Source organism: Daktulosphaira vitifoliae, unplaced genomic scaffold (assembly GCF_025091365.1).
Source record: "Daktulosphaira vitifoliae isolate Bord-2020 unplaced genomic scaffold, ASM2509136v1 Scaffold_2, whole genome shotgun sequence".
Lineage (NCBI taxonomy): Eukaryota > Metazoa > Arthropoda > Insecta > Hemiptera > Phylloxeridae > Daktulosphaira > Daktulosphaira vitifoliae.
The window spans coordinates 33,792,060-33,809,436 of record NW_026099573.1 but is presented as its reverse complement, the minus strand read 5'-3'; the positions used below and the strand labels follow the sequence as shown (position 1 = coordinate 33,809,436).

The 17,377-nt window shown below is 27.8% G+C and overlaps 2 protein-coding genes across 2 annotated transcripts; both read right to left on the bottom strand.

Moving 5' to 3' along the window:
- Positions 1–2,829: 2,829 nt before the first annotated feature.
- On the bottom strand, positions 2,830–4,377 carry LOC126897493 (uncharacterized). Its single transcript, XM_050671146.1, has 2 exons — positions 3,618–4,377; positions 2,830–3,554 (listed from the first exon to the last, which is right to left on the bottom strand). Exons 1-2 carry the CDS (start codon positions 3,928–3,930, stop codon positions 3,256–3,258), a joined length of 612 nt encoding a protein of 203 aa, XP_050527103.1. The 5' UTR covers positions 3,931–4,377; the 3' UTR covers positions 2,830–3,255.
- A 1,620-nt stretch (positions 4,378–5,997) lies between these two features.
- Positions 5,998–12,337, bottom strand: LOC126897492 (uncharacterized). Its single transcript, XM_050671145.1, has 3 exons — positions 12,269–12,337; positions 12,155–12,209; positions 5,998–8,902 (listed from the first exon to the last, which is right to left on the bottom strand). Exons 1-3 carry the CDS (start codon positions 12,272–12,274, stop codon positions 6,102–6,104), a joined length of 2,862 nt encoding a protein of 953 aa, XP_050527102.1. The 5' UTR covers positions 12,275–12,337; the 3' UTR covers positions 5,998–6,101.
- Positions 12,338–17,377: the final 5,040 nt, after the last annotated feature.

The following is a 17,377-nucleotide window of genomic DNA, read 5'->3' as shown; positions in this document are numbered from 1 at the left end:
AAAATAAAAAAATAAAAAAATAAACACATCATGGTAAAATTAATACCTTCTCAGCTTCGCATCGAAGCTAAAAAAAAAAAAAACACATCATGGTAAAATTAATACTTTCTCCGCTTCGCATCGAAGCTAAAAATTTTAAATTTTAATGTATTATACTTATCAAATTTGTGATTCCCAAATTTTCAAATTTATTTTTTAATTTATAGTGTGAGAATAAACTGAACAACTTTTACCCTTTTCATAAATAAAATGACAAAACCATAAGTGGGGTCGTGTACAATACAATGATATCATGATTTGAAACAGCTAACGAATATTATCTGCAGCGCAAGTAAAACACTAAATTTCCCGTTTACTTGGTAAATAGGAAATATGTGAATAAAAATAAAATACTTTTATAAAAATACAATGTTACAGGGTGAATACTAACAATTTGAACGTTTTAATAAATTACTCATTTTTTTGGCTACTTTTCAAACTGTTTATAAAATTTCAAATATTTATCTGGTATGTATTTTAATATTTTTTGTATATCTAGAATTTTTTCATTCTGGATTGGACACATTTTTTTATATGCTTTTGCTGAAGGTAATGAAATGAGAGAATTTTCTTTTCCAAGCTTCAAGGTCTTTTTTACCAAACTATTTACAAATTCTCCAACAATAAAAAGACCTTTTTTATCAGTATTGAATTCAAATTGTCTATAAAATGACACATTAAATAGTTCTTTTTTTCCAGTTTTCAAACACTGACTTTTTAATGNCATTAAATAGTTCTTTTTTTCCAGTTTTCAAACACTGACTTTTTAATGAAAATGTAGATTTTTTGTACAATAGTTTCCACCATGTTTTGATATCAATTATATCATTTCTGTTTACCAAGTAAACGGAAAATTTGTTAGGTATTTTACTTGTGCTGCAGATCATATTCGTTAGCTGTTTCAAATCATAGTATCTATCTGTCTTTCTTAGAACTTTTTTTAATAGTCCAAAGTCCCTATCAAATGGAAGGAAAGAGTGTCCTCAAATAGGCAATCTGTAAATGATTTTTTTGAACCTCCCTGTTAAAGCTAACAAAAATCTTTAATATTCAATCTAATAACTGTTTACCTATATTTTCAGTATTAAAATAAAAAAAATTTTGATATCAATCGTATTATCATGGAAACGATTTAATTTTTCATAAACTGTATTCGCAGAAAATTAACAGATGTTATTATCAAAACTGTTTGATCAAAATAATTTGTAATTATTTATGAATGTGGTCAACTATGGTACTAAGTACTGTTCATAAATAAACTAAATGTTTATATCCCCATAATTAAATAAGTATTATACGAAGTAGAATACTTTCTAAAGTAAACTAACCGATTATACCTACAGAATATATTTATTAAAAAAAGTCATTTTTCAAAAATTTGTGAATTATCACATTTTATAAATAATCGATTCAATTATAAATGATATCAATTATTGTCCCAACTATGCCACGTCCATATACAGTGCCATGACCTCACTGTGATATGATTTTGTTTTTAAATTACTATTTTTATTTTAAAATACATTACAACGGTTTGCTAAAGTAGTGAGGCCATCAATTTTCATAAAAGTTACATGGATCCGACTTATGTTGAATATAAAATGAAACTCATTTTGACTATTTTGCATCCCCTAAGAAAAACGACTTAGAATTTTTGAACTAGCTTAAATTGTCTTTATAATCTGCCGATAAACGGGATTTACGGTTGACGCTCTTGTAAAGTTGAAGTGTACCATGTTCAAACGTAGCCCCCTTTAATAAGACTTGCATTTTTATATTATTTTTTTGAGTTGGAAAAAAATTCAAAATTTATTTATTTTTACCTCGGTATGAATTAAATAAATTCTCAATCATTATCAAAGGCAATCACTGTAATTTCTCATTTGGGAGAAAGAATTTCTTATTCGTATTAAAATTATTTTACTGAGAGGTTTATTTTATTTTATTTTTAAATGTCTGTCTATCATTTTTCTCAGCTATTACTTAACTATTTTTTTCAATGTACGTAAAACGAACACGGATTATAATTTATAAGTATTAATGGTATTGTGTAAACATTATAACTTCGTTTTACGATACTATTGATTCAATTGAATCAAAAGTAAGCTATTAATAATTTACGTAGAAAAAATTTGTATTTAATTTAAAATTGTATTCTGTGTTTTTCTTTTTCAAATCGCTTAATGCAAAAAGGGCCTTGAATTTTAATTTTAAACTTTAGAAAAAATAATAAAAACTATTGATAAGTTTCAAAATGTATAAACATATAAAGATTTTTTCAAAAATAATAGGTCTAAAACATTGAAATTACATTTTTTAAACAATATTATCATTTCCATAAATATAGTTTAGTCATAAATTACTATTTATGTATAAAATTACTATTTTGTGTATTTGATTTTTTTTTAATATTTTAGTTATGGCATTAATATAGTAAAAACAAAAAATATTACCATGATTTTTTTTTTATTAACTTTAAAAATATAAAATATATATATATATATTAGGGTGTCCCTTATTTTGAAAATTTTGGAAATTCTTCGGGCTCACCCCCCAAATTTATGTGTATACATATAAAAAGTGGCTACAAAAAATTCCAGGCCGATCAGATAAGTTTGACCCGTGCCGACTTGGGGTTGAAAATCGGGCAAAAGGGGTACTTTTTTAGTTTTTAGCAATTAACTCGTAAATTAGCACTCTTACAAAAAAAAATATTAAAACTAAATTGTAGATCTAATTGTTTTGTATAAATTAAATCCTTACAGTTTTTCTTTTAAGTCCATTAGTTTTCTAGAAAAATGTCAAAATATATAATATTTCGTAAAATTGCCGAAATTAGCATATTTACGAATATTTTATCATATATGACGAACCATATGTGATACGACCTAATGTTTCATACAAAAATTGTTTAAAATTAAATTTTACGAAATAAAAGTATTAAGTACAAATTTCATTGAACCGATCGTTTTATTGCTATAGCTGAATTAACTCGATCATATTACGATTTTTACTAAATATATGAATTTTATTGCTTAATTTAAATATATTTCCTTTATATTGTAAAGTGATGTATTTGTTTGACTTAAACTCATAATGATACTTACTTCTCAATATTATTGTATAAATTAAAAAAAAGTTACTATATAAAATACAAAATGTTAAATTCAAAATAATTCACAAATTATAACAAAAATATACATTAAAAACTATGTTTTAATGTTTTTTTGTTGCAATTAGGATATAATATTCTATGCTCTTGAACACACAGTGTAAAAGTAACTCAGCTTTTTCATCGTTTACAGTTAAACTTTCATGAAAATCTTCCATTACCTTAACCGCTTTATCTGCAGAGTCATTTACTACTTTAAGTGAACATACAATTTCTTTTTCGTGTAAATAAAAATTATCAGTATTCCAATTACTTGGATCCAAATTTAAAAAATTAGTATTGATATCGAATCGTTTGAAAAATTTCATACTGCTTTTTGACAAAAAAGAAGCTACAGTTTTTTCTAAAAAAAAATATCAATCACTCAATAGTCATCAAAAAATAATGATATCAAAAATTATTATACCTGAAAATGATTTGTCAATATGACTCGATGAAAGAATAAAACGTTTACTAGGGTTTATTATTGACTCATTATTAAGGGATACAACCATTAATTTTTTTATTTCGGTTGAAATGGAATCGTCCATTTCCCAGAAAATATTACACTCGCGAATAGTCAATACTGCTTTTGCTCTTATAGTAAGATTAACAATTCTTAGGTTATAAAAAAAAACTTTTAGAACTTGTCCAATGGATGGAAGTTTTGAACCTAAAATTTGAGTAGTCAAAGACCCTATTAAAAATATTTTATTGTCATTTCTTAATACTACGGACATTTTTACGTACACTAAAAGAAAAACACAATAGGAAGCAGTTCAACTTAATACGCGATGTGAGCGACTAAAGTGGTATAAGTATAAGTTCACTATATCTATTGCTGCGATTTGTAATAAATTTACGATTTCCAGAGTTATTTATAATTTAAAAATAATAACAATACATTAATTCAGTCATACCATAGTATTATCGCCGTACTTGTACGATAAGTGTTGTAATGAACCAGATGATAACTAACAGAATCTAGCATTAAAATTCATATATTTAGTAAAAATCGTAATATGATCGAGTTAATTCAGCTATAGCAATAAAACGATCGGTTCAATGAAATTTGTACTTAATACTTTTATTTCGTAAAATTTAATTTTAAACAATTTTTGTATGAAACATTAGGTCGTATCACATATGGTTCGTCATATATGATAAAATATTCGTAAATATGCTAATTTCGGCAATTTTACGAAATATTATATATTTTGACATTTTTCTAGAAAACTAATGGATTTAAAAGAAAAACTGTAAGGACTTAATTTATACAAAACAATTAGATCTACAATTTAGTTTTAATATTTTTTTTTGTGAGAGTGCTAATTTACGAGTTAATTGCTAAAAACTAAAAAAGTACCCCTTTTGCCCGATTTTCAACCCCAAGTCGGCACGGGTTAAACTTATCTGATCGGCCTGGAATTTTTTGTAGCCACTTTTTATATATATACACATAAATTTGGGGGGTGAGCCCGAAGAATTTCCAAAATTTTCAAAATAAGGTACACCCTAGTATTCATATATAATAATTATAAATCGGGGTAAAATTAAGGGAATAAGTGTTATTGTTGTTTTTGAAATAATCTACCAATTTCATTTTTTTCTATTTAATAATATCTATTTCAAACTTGCAAGTTGAGTTAAAAGTTATGGTAATAAATTCATTTTTTTTTTATTAAAACTTTCACTTTAAAGAACAAAAAGAAGTAGGTTCAAAATGATTACTTTTAACATATTAAAAGTCGATAATAATTTGAAAATAATTAATTATAAAAATTATATAATATATAATTAAAATAATTACTAATCTGGATATAATTAAGGAAATAGGAGTTGATGTTGGGTTGGGTTGGTTACATTTTTAACTTTATAATGCTATAACTTATTGAAAATTTTATGAATCAACACGACTTTTTTATGAGAAATAATATTTTTTAATAATTCCTTTTTCATTCGACATACTTTATCTTAATCAGGGTATTAATAAGGAACTAGCAGATCATGTAACTTTTGTAATTATCCATCAATTTCTCAGAATTAAACACTATATACAGATTTGCATCGAAGCGTTTCTTACGATAGTGATTTTAATCGCTGTCAGATTAAATCTATACTAGACCCAACTATGCAACGTCCCCACTATTCCGCAATCCCACTGTGCTGGGTTTTTTTACGTTAAATTTTTTTGTTACAAAGAAGTATTTGAATACATTTTTGTCCGAATAATAATTTTTTAATGTTAATCTAGTAACATCGTTATGTAGGACGGATTAGAGAATACTATTTTCATTAGCACTAATATTTTTATAATAATGAGTATTTAAATCGTTTCTTGTCTAACATCAATTGTTTAATTGTTGCAGACCTAAATATACTAATACCTTAAATAAATCAAAATATGTTTTATTTGATGTCACCATTGGTAGACACGCTACTTTACTAGGGAAAATTATTAAAAGCAAAAAAAAAAGTACACATAAATATTGAAAATATTCACGCAATTAAAAGATGTTTGTTTAATGAGATAATTAAGGGCACCTAATTAAAGTTTGAAAATTAATTTAATAATGGACAAAGCAAAAACCACGTTGAAAATTAAAGAACAAGAGAGAAAAAATAATTACTATGACAAAAGAAAAATTTTAACTTACAATTTTTAAAGAAAACACGTGAAGTGTCTTCTGCACCAAAATAAGTCCGTATACTCCAGAATATTACATTCATCTATATCAAAGAATATGCTTGTAAATATAAAATTCACGATTTGTCACGTTACACTTTACATAGAAAAATGTATAAATTTAGACATAAAAAAATTAATTATAAGGACGATTTATTTAAAATATAATTAAAAATACCAACATAAACGAATATAAAATAATAATATATTATTGAAAATTGAATACTAATTAGGACAGCCATTTTCGATAGCAAAGTTAATTATATCAGTACGACCGTTTTGCATAGCTTCATAAACGGTATTTCTACTCCATGGGCAATTATTTTCATGAGCATATTTTAAACAATGAAATTGACTATTATGAGCGGCCAGTCTAGTTGTGCTTTCATCCCATTTACATCCATTTTCGTGAGCATATTTTAAACAATCTAAATTACCATGAGCGGCAGCTGAAGCTATTGTACCTTCGTCCCATTCACAACCGTTTTCATGAACAAATATCAAACATTCAATACAACCGCTCGCGGCGGCTTCCCTCGTGGTGCCTTCATCCCATTTGCAACCATTATTAAGAGCATATTTAAGGCAGTCTAAATGTCTATTAGAAGCGGCCCCTCTCGTCGTACTTTCTACCCAATCGCATCCGTGTTCATAGGCATATTTTAGGCAATCTAAATTACCGTGCAAGGCTGCCGCAACTATTGTTTCTTCGTCCCATTCGCAGCCATTTTCATGGGCATATTTTAAACATTGTAAATGACCGTTAGCAGCAAATGATATTGTCGTTTTTTTGTCCCATTTATATCCATTTTCACTGGCATATTTTAATATTTCTAAATAACCTTTTATAGCTGCAACTCTAATTGTTTTAACATCCCATGGAATACCAATTTCGTGGACAAATTTTAAAATGTTTAAATCACCTTGAGAAGCGGCTACTTCTGTTATTTTTTCATGCCATTCGCATCCATTTTCATGCGCATATTTTAAGCATTTTAAATGACCATGTTTTGCAGCTTTTTCTGTTACCCGTGCATCCCAAGGACATCCGTTTTCACGGGCGTATTTTAAACAGTCTAAATTACCGTATTCCGCAGCTTTTTCTGTTACACTTTCGTCCCATTGGCATCCATTTTTATGAGCATATATTAAGCAATCCAAATGACCGCCTATTGCGGCTACTCTAGACGTTCCTTCAGCCCATTCGCATTCGTTTTCATGAGCAAATATCAAACATTCAATACAACCGCTCGCAGCGGCTTCCCTTGTCGTACCTTCATCCCATTCGCAACCGTTATTATACGCATATTTTAGACAGTCTATATGCCCATTCGAAGCGGCACCTCTAATCACACCTTCAACCCAATCGCATCCGTGTTCATAGGCATATTTTAAGCAATCAAAATTACCGTGAGTGGCAGCTATAACCAATGTTCCTACATACCATTCGCAACTGTTTTCATGGGCGTATATTAAACATTCTACATTCCCAGTGAGGGCAATAAATCTTGTTGTGTTTTTATCCCATTTACATCCGTTTTCATAAGCGTATTTTAATAATTCTAGATTACCTTTATAAGCAACCGCTTCCATTATGTTTTTATCCCATGGACATGCATTTACGTGGGCGTATATTAAGCAATCTAAATTGCCAAATACACTAGCCATAAATGTTGTACTTTCAGCCCAATTACATCCATTTTCATGGGCGTATTTTAAACATTCCAAACTGCCTTTCCGTGCAGCTGCTGCTGTTGTTGATGGGTCCCATTTACAGTTATTTTCATGCGCGTACTTTAAGCAGTCTAAATATCCGCCTTCTGCTGCAAATCTTGTTGTTTCTTCAGCCCATTCACAACCATTTTCATATGCATATTTTAAACAATCTAAATGTCCATTGCTAGCAGCAGACATCGTGGTCATATGATCCCATTTACATCCGCTTTCATGAACATATTTTAAGTTTTCTAAATTACCATGTTTTGCAGCCGATTTTGATGTGCTCGCATCCCATGGACATCCATTTTTATGAGCATATTTTAAGCAGTCCATATGTCCACCTTCTGCAGCAACACTAGTTGTTTCCTCATCCCATTCGCAATCATTTTCATGAGCATATTTTAAACATTTTAAGTGTCCATTAGCAGCAGCAGCCTTTGTGGTTTTTTTATCCCATTTACAGCCATTTTCATGAGCGTACTTTAAACATTTTAAGTGTCCATTAGCAGCAGCAGCTTTTGTGGTTTTTTGATCCCATTTACAGCCATTTTCGCGAGCATATTTTAAGCAATTTAAATGTCCATTAGCAGCAGCGGCCTTTGTGGTTTTTTGATCCCATGTACATCCCTTTTCATAAACGTATTTTAAATTTTCTAAATTACCATGCTTTGCAGTCGCTTCTGATGTGCTCGCATCCCATGGACATCCATTTTCATGGGCGTATTTTAAGCAATCCAAATGTCCATTTGCAGCAGCTTCCCTTGTTGTTTTTACGTCCCATCTACAGCCATTTTCATGGGCGTATTTTAAACATTCTAAATGTCCATTTGCAGCAGCTTCCCTTGTTGTTTTTACGTCCCATCTACAGCCATTTTCATGGGCGTATTTTAAGCAATCCAAATGTCCATTTGCAGCAGCTTCCTTTGTTGTTTTTACGTCCCATCTACAGCCATTTTCATGGGCATATTTTAAACATTCTAAATGTCCATTTGCAGCAGCTTCCCTTGTTGTATTTACGTCCCATTTACAGCCCTTTTCGTGAGCATATTTTAAACATTTTAAATGTCCATTAGCAGCAGCATCCTTTGTGGTTTTTCTATCCCATTTACAACCATTTTCATGAGCATATGATAAGCATTCCAAATGTCCATTAGCAGCAGCTTCCTTTGTTGTATTATCATCCCATTCACATCCACTCTCGTAAACTCGTTTTAATGTTTCTATGTCACCAATTTTAGCAGCTTTACTAGTCGTACCCTTTTCAAATGAACATATGTTTGTGTTCTCCAAAGTTCTATTTACAATTCCTAATTAAGCATCATTATTAATTAAATTTTGACGTATTAAAATTTTATTTTGCTTACTGAAAAAATATCTTATTAATAGACTACTGATCAATTATTTATTTTATTTATCAACGGACGTAACTCCAATTTATTACAAATTATAATATAATAATTGATTTAACTATTATTTTAGATAATTTTAACTTAAACTACTTGTAAGCTAACTTTACAAGGACCTCGAGGCAAAGCAGAGCTCCATGGATTTAGTACTTTATCCAGTATTTAAGAGTTCATTTTAAAACAAATTCACATTTGATATATTAACTGGATCAAATTTTTTAAATAAAGTTTATACATAATATTAAATAATTAATTATTAATGTTCCAACAAAAGAAAAAAAACAGAAGAAAATAAGAGTGTAACGTGGGAATGACAGATCCATCGCATGGGTCTGGCTAAAATATACATGTGACCAATGTCAATGGGTGGTCCTCCACATTTATGTAGAGGACCCATTGAGATGTTCACCATGTCCACCCTGACCACACTCGAAGATCTGTCAGCTCACGGAAGGTGAAGAAAGAAAAATTAAAGAAACAGAAAGAATTTACCTTATAACATAATTTCAGACCATAGTTACAACCCATATAGTCATTAACTAAAATAGAAGAAGATGACGGAATAGTCAACTAGCTAATAAAACAATGAAGTCATTTACATGTGCAAGACAAAATATAACAAATAAAAAAGGAACAAATATATCATATTATAATAATTTGTTGTTGAAATGTCCAAGAAGCTGTAGTGGTATTGATGCCATTATGATAGCCAAATTGATAAACTTATATTACTCCATAACTCCTCCATAACGAATTCGTAACAAACATCAAAAAATTGATGAGATGACGATGAAAAACAGTAATGATTATTGAGAGATTCTTTTCAAACATAACCGTAGTTTCCCAAGCCGGCTCAATAACACCCGGGAAAGGGTAGGTGCCAGTGTGACCATTATAATGTGATATAATATGGTATGGACGAGGATCACGGGTGGTAGGGAAAATTATTTTTCTAGTTATTAATCATGTGTGTATATGCAACACTGACCCTACAGATGTACAACGCGCACTGTTTGAATATGGTTACCAGTGACCTTTTACTCATGATAATTTTATTACGTTACATACTATTAATTCTAATGATACAACATTTATGTTAATTTTTGATTAGATAAAAGCATTATTGACAGAAATTAGAACACCCCCAACTGTTTTTAAGGAATTTGAGGTGATGGATCTATTATATCTAAAAATAGAATAATTAAACAAACCAAGTTCAGATGAGTTATAATTTTCATTTAACCATGTTTCCGAGAAAACAAAAGCAGATAAATTAGATACAGGGATATTAGTATTAAAAGATTAATTTGGGTATTTAAACCCCTAACATTTTGATAATTACAATCAAATTGGACAGGGGGATTGATTATACGTCTTTTGAATTAAAAATTGATGGTGTACGTTTAACATATTTAATTATTAAGTTCGATTCACTATTATCTCTATTATGTTGGAGATCATTGGGAAGTTGAAACATAAAATTTCGTTATCTTGTATTGGTCAGTTTTGTCAAGATTGATGAGACTTGAGTTTATTTTAAGAAGCAAAAATAAAAAAGAGAACTTTTTGATCGGGGAGGCATACTTTTACTTGTCAAGAATTAACTGAAGTAAGTGGACGAGAACCTAAGCGAATAATAGAAGTTCGAATAGCATGTATGTTAAGAAACTGAAGCACATTATTTACTTGAGACAAATCATAAATTTGAATTAATAGAAATAGATGTGGATTTGAGAAGATTAAATAACAAAACATTTTTCTGACAATGTTATCAGTCTAGCATTTCATATAACAATGAATTAGTAGAGGATACATTAAATGAATTAATCTTAATAATATTATGTTCAATAGCTGAAATTCGAATTTTAAATGAAATTATTATGATATTATCCGTAATAAGAGTATTAAATTTGGTTAAAAAACTTTTTATCTTAGAGTTAAGGGTATATAGTTTTTCAGACTGAGTTAATCAAAGTGACCAACTTATTTTAAGACATTTAAATTTTATTGATATATTTTAACAATCTATCAAATTTCGTTTCAAATTTTAAAATATGAATAAAAAAGCTCCTTAAAATTGATGAGATATAAATGAGAAACACCAACGTAGATTGCGAAGTTATCATTTAGGTAAATAAAAAAATTTAAAGAATAATCTTCAATATGATATAATTTTAAATAGTTCTCCATCGAATATTTCATAGTAATAGAATTATATTAAAAAATATTAGTATATTTATGATTCCTACAAATAAGTAGTGCTTTCCGAATAAAATTTTATGCTAATTTGTATTATAATAGAACTTTCTTATAAAAAATTATTTGAAAACATTTTTGTTCGAATAATAATATTTTAATGTTAATTGAGTAACAACATTTTTTAGGACAGCTTAATGAATAATAAAGACATCAGCATTAATACTATAATAAAATAATGTGTATTTAAATGAATACTTGTCATACACCAATTATTAAACTATAAGTACGATTGTATCAATAATGCATAAATTATAAAGTAAATAAACAGATAATAAAAGATTTAATCAGAAAATAACCGGTCTAAGCTGTCTATATGAATTGACGTAAACACTATACAATACTAAGTATTATACACACTAATGATTATAATTGAATAATAGAATTTTCAATAACATTTTTTTTTTCCATTATTCTACGCCTAATATCAAAAGATGTTTTTAAATTATTAAAAAGTACATAAAATAATGTATAAAGTAATATTATAATAGAACTTTGTGATAATAAATTGGTTTTTAAGAAAATCCTACTTTTTTTATTATTATTAAACGTCGAACATCAAAAAAAGTTGTACAATTTAATATAAAAATATTATCAAATGAATATGATAAACGAGAAAAAATAAAAGAAAACATATCTATGACATGAATAGAGGACATAAAGGTAATGCCACCTATTTTGGTACCTTGATAAATACTACAATTATTTATGACAAAATCGTCAAATCTAATGTTATTTGAAATTCCAATTGTTTTTTTAAATGTATGGAAGTTTCCATACATTGAAACATACTTATTAATAGGTTAACATAATAAAATTATATTTAGAAATTCCAGATGTTCAATATCACTATAATCGATAACTTATTGGGTATAAATAATATAAAATCTAAATTACCTTCATTAAATTTCAAACAAGAAGTTGTCATCAAAAAAAATACTAATTGCCAATGCTAGAAATTATAAATTTTTAATTTTCAATCGAGTAATTCATTAAAAGTGTATTACTCACCTTCATTTTTACTCTTCTTGTTTTACTTATGTTAAAAGTGTTTTTATTCTAAATAACAAATAACAATTTTTTAATGAAATAGTTGAATATATATAAAAATCTCAGTCATCATATATTAGTTTTTTATTTTAGAAATATAATTTAAGTAAATAATAATGTAGATATACTTAATTATACTCAACTATTTTAGTGAATCTATTCATTTACATGTAAAAAAATCTGGCTAAATCGAAATTGAATTTAGTAAAATGTGTTAAAGTATTAATACAAATACAATTATATATTTGTGTGTGTATGTATATATACAGGTTGTTCAAAAAGTATGGAAACACCGATTTTTTAGAGCAGCTATTAGTTTGTTTAATAATTTTTTGTCTAAATGTCAATTGAATAATTGAATGCATCTTCTACGATTAAAATTGAAGTTCAACCCTAATTTGGTAGAAATTTACCCTGATTTAAGAGATCTAAATGACAACCATTACTTTTTTTTGAATTTCTGGTTAGGTAATTTTATTTAAAACCAAGGTTTTTTTAAATTTTAAATATGGACAAATCATTTTTGAGAGTGTTTAAAAACATCAGTTTTAAGCTTAGAAGTACTCGCGCTACAATAAAAACTAATCAATATATGAATCCGTAGATACAACAATTATAAATTGTCTGATTATTGTTTCTTTGATTAAGATAATCATTAAGATAATGATTGTCTCTGAGCATAAATATAATCAATAAATATTGGTAAATCGATATTGCACCATATTAATGGAATAATTAAATATCATAAAAAATATGATTTACTATTGCACTTTCTTCACGTTTATAAAAATAGATTGTTTTTTGAAAACATGCGTGTTATCAAATTAAATATTTTACTCAATTGTAACCAATTAAATGATATTATTAGTTTAAATGGTTTTAACGCGTCTTTATCAATGTCAATTTAACTATCAATAAATATAATTTCTGTATTGCCGGTTTGTGTGTTTATAAACTCACAACAATGTGTCTTATTACCATTGATAATAAAGGCTATATACTTGCTAATATCGTCATAAAAAACCAATTAGCTACTTGTATTTGTAATCCCTTATGTATTATACATGAATATTAACTCAAAAATTTGAATCTTTAAAAGTTTATATCTAATAATAAACAATAAAAATTTGTTTATATATATACAAGGTGATTTTTTTATCATAACCCACTCAATTACTTGCAGAATAAATATAATTTAAGCATTTTTTTGATGGGTTATCTTTAGTTACACATTATACTTGAATTATTAACTATGTAATACTTTTTATATTCATCCCTTATGCCTTGTAAGAGTGTCAACTTTGTTTTCTTAAATGGGAACACATATTTCGAATTTAATAATAGTTTGGATTTTTAATTCAATAGTAAATGACATTTGAATTTTTAATATAACTTTATTAGTTTATTAGATATAAACATTTAAAGTTTCAAATTTTTAAGTTAATATACATGTATAATACACAATCTACTATTAAATTAAAAACTCAAACATTTTATTAAATTCAAAATATGTGTTCCCATTTAAAAAAACAAAGTTGACACCCTTACAAGGCATAAGGGATGAACTTAAAAAGTATTACATAGTTAATAATTCAAGTATAATATGTAACTAAAGATAACCCCCCAAAAAAATGCTTAAATTATATTTATTCTGTAAGTAAATGAGTGGGTTATGATAAAAAATCATTCAGTATATAATATTGATGATACACACGCATGTACGGGTACGAAAACAAAAAATTATACAGGAAAATATTGTTGTCGGCGAATTGAAATCGGGGTGGGGTAAATGCGTTACGACCGTCTAGTCTCAAGGCCATAGACGACGGGATACGCGACATAATAACGAGTGTAGAGTTACAAACAAACATACATGTGAAACTAGTATAAGCGTGTTAAATATCGGTCCTTTTTTTTACAATTCCTTAAAAAGTTCTTCGGTGTGGTCCTGGTTTTTAAAAAAATTCATTGATCCAAACCAGGTTCTCTAAATAAATTCAAGGGTCCGGTCTCGGTCTGTCTTCAAATTTAGATAATGGTCCATTTTTAAAGGCTGTATAGTATTGTAAATATATTTATATTATGAATTATTGTATAAAAATGTATATTGTTGCTTTGTTGCATTGTGTATTATTGGTTTTTAGTAGAAATTCGCACAAAATATAATAAAAAAAAATCATCATTTTTATCGTAATAGGTTTAAATTGTTTTCATTATAGTGAACAATTTTAACACTCACTAAAAATTATTACAATAAATGTCACATAAAAGCTGAATTGTTTGAAATAATGACCCACGTGTTAGTAGAATTTCCAGGAATCCTGAAATGTGATTTAAAATCATAGTGAATAATGTATTGCTTTCTTTCTACTGCCAATCGTTAAGTGTATTATATTACTTCATAGTTTTTCTACACATTTTGGAATAAATTGATCGTTTTTATCGACTATAATTATGTCTAGACATATAAAGACTATTACAGCCCATCTAATATACAATATTATTTTAATTCAGTTAAGACTTAAAACTGTGATTTTAAAGAATTACCCTTGTGTTAATAACAATATTACATTTATGAGTCTTTGTACATTATATTGGATAAAATAAAGTTTGAAAAATATTAACCAACATAATCATCTAGCATAATCATCAACGATAGACGATAGTTTTCAATCTGCCTTATTATTCTTATAAAATAAATATTTTTAATTATTTAAAAAAGAAATAGTATAATAATAAATATAGTTTAAAAAAACTAAAAAAAAACACGCTTTNATATCTCTTAATGAGAATAAAGCGTATTAATATATAAGTTTTAATAGTAATTAGAATATATATATATACATGTAAAGGGACTTAAGTACGTAAACGTATCATGCATGAGGTATAGCCGTGTTTTGTGGGCGGGTGGAACATTATACACGAGGCATATACGGCGGCAGAGGCGTCGGCTGTAGGAATATATAAATGAATATTAACATATACTTATATACGTATAAATATTAATATATATATATATATTAATATATATATATATATATTAATATTAGCGGTGGCGGTAGGAATATATGATCTTCACATAATATCGCGGCACTTTTGCTGGCGTCGACGACGCGATGTCCGACGTGATCCTCAGGCGTCAAAAGTTTAGCAGCGTAGATGACAACAGTGCGCGAGTGCGGATCGGTTTGTTGACGTTATCACGTCGACAACGAGAAGAAGACTACGGAATCATTAACGGCGGGACGTCGTCGGCCGTGCGGCACTTGCTGGACTTAGCACCGCGGCGTAAAACGACGCGGGGCCGTGTCAATATCAATAAAAATTTGTTATACATATATATAATTGATGACACGCGCGCGTCTACGGAATGGAAAATATTGTTGTCTACGAGTGGTGAGCGGGGTGGGGTGAATGCGTTACGACCGTCTAGTCTCGTGCGCGTGGAAAGTTACAAACATCCCACAACTCACAACCCACATACAAGTGAAACTAATATAAGCGTGTTAAAAATAAGCACATATGCTTTTTAGCAAATATAGAAAATTATTTTGTTTTATACAACTTTATATTGATAGGTGATTATATTTTTTTCTTATAAAATTAAACATTACTCATAAAAAATGTAATATTATGCTAATAAAAATTATTAACAGTAATAATTTCAAAGCTATTTTGTGAGGCTTAGTTAAGAAATCCCTATGTATGTATAAACAAAATATGTTAAATTTTGTACAATACGAATTTAAAATTATTAGTCTACCCAAGGATATTTTCAAGTTATTAAATTTTGTTTATAGCCTATATAAGGTAATTAATTTATCATAAACCTTAATTACATATAATATAAAAATAATTATAGTTAAAAAAAAAAATTTTAAACTTATTTTTTTTTTTAGAATCATGAATAATTTTCAACAAATTGGCGAGTTCTTGAACTCAACTTTAATGAACTCAATTGATGATAACTTTTCCTATAATTGTATTATTCCTTCTAACTCAAACTAGAATATAACTCAATCAACAATAAATTTAGAAAAAAATCCAGCATTTAATATGCTCTAAAAATACTGTAAAAAAAATTACTGAGTGATCCTGATGATTATACTTTGTTTCCTCGTGAGGGAAAAAATAGTGTATGGAAAAAATTTAAAAGTGTTATGAGTGTGACTTCCAATTATACTGACCCTGATAGTCTCAAAAATGTGTTAACAGAATTTGTAGCTTGTATTCACTGCAAAGAAGTTTATGGTATAAAAACGGGACTTGCTACTCATGTAAGGCACAAATGTAATAAGGTAATAAGTTAATAAAAATCTATTAATGAGTTTTCCGTGTCGACAAATAAATTCAAAAAAATTATACCAAAACGAAAGATGAAACTATTGAAAAATGCGTTAAATATTGATGCTTATATATAAGACCTATGTCTACTAGAAAAGGTGAAGGTTTTTTACAATTTAGCCCGTTTTAATTAGATGTTAGTACAAAATTTGGTAAAACTGATATTAAAGATTTGTTACCCCACCATACAACCATATCTCGGCACACTAAAGATTACCAAAGAAATAAGACAAAATTTATTCAAAGACTTATTTCAAATTTTAATCAATAAATATTGAACATCAACTTGCAACATGTGGACAGATACTTAACGTAAAAATAACTATATTTCAGTTACTTTACACTATGTAGACGATAATTGGGAATTCATTTTTAAAGGCTATAGGTTTAATAGAAAAAAAAATATCATTTTTATCCTATTTTTTTTGTCCTTTATAGATGATTTTTGTAAAAGTTTATTTAAAAAAAAGACCCAGCACAGTGGAGACGTGCCATAGTTGGGTCCAGTATAGATTTAAACTGACAGTGATTAAAGTCACTATCATTAGAAACGTTTCAATGCAAATCTATAGATAGTGTATAATTTTAAGAAATTGGTTAATAATTACGAAAGGAAAATGAACTCCTATTTTTTTATTTATAACATGAATTTATTACCATAACTTATAGCTCAACTTACAAGTTTAAAAAAGACATCATTAAATAGAAAAAATTAAATTGTTAAGA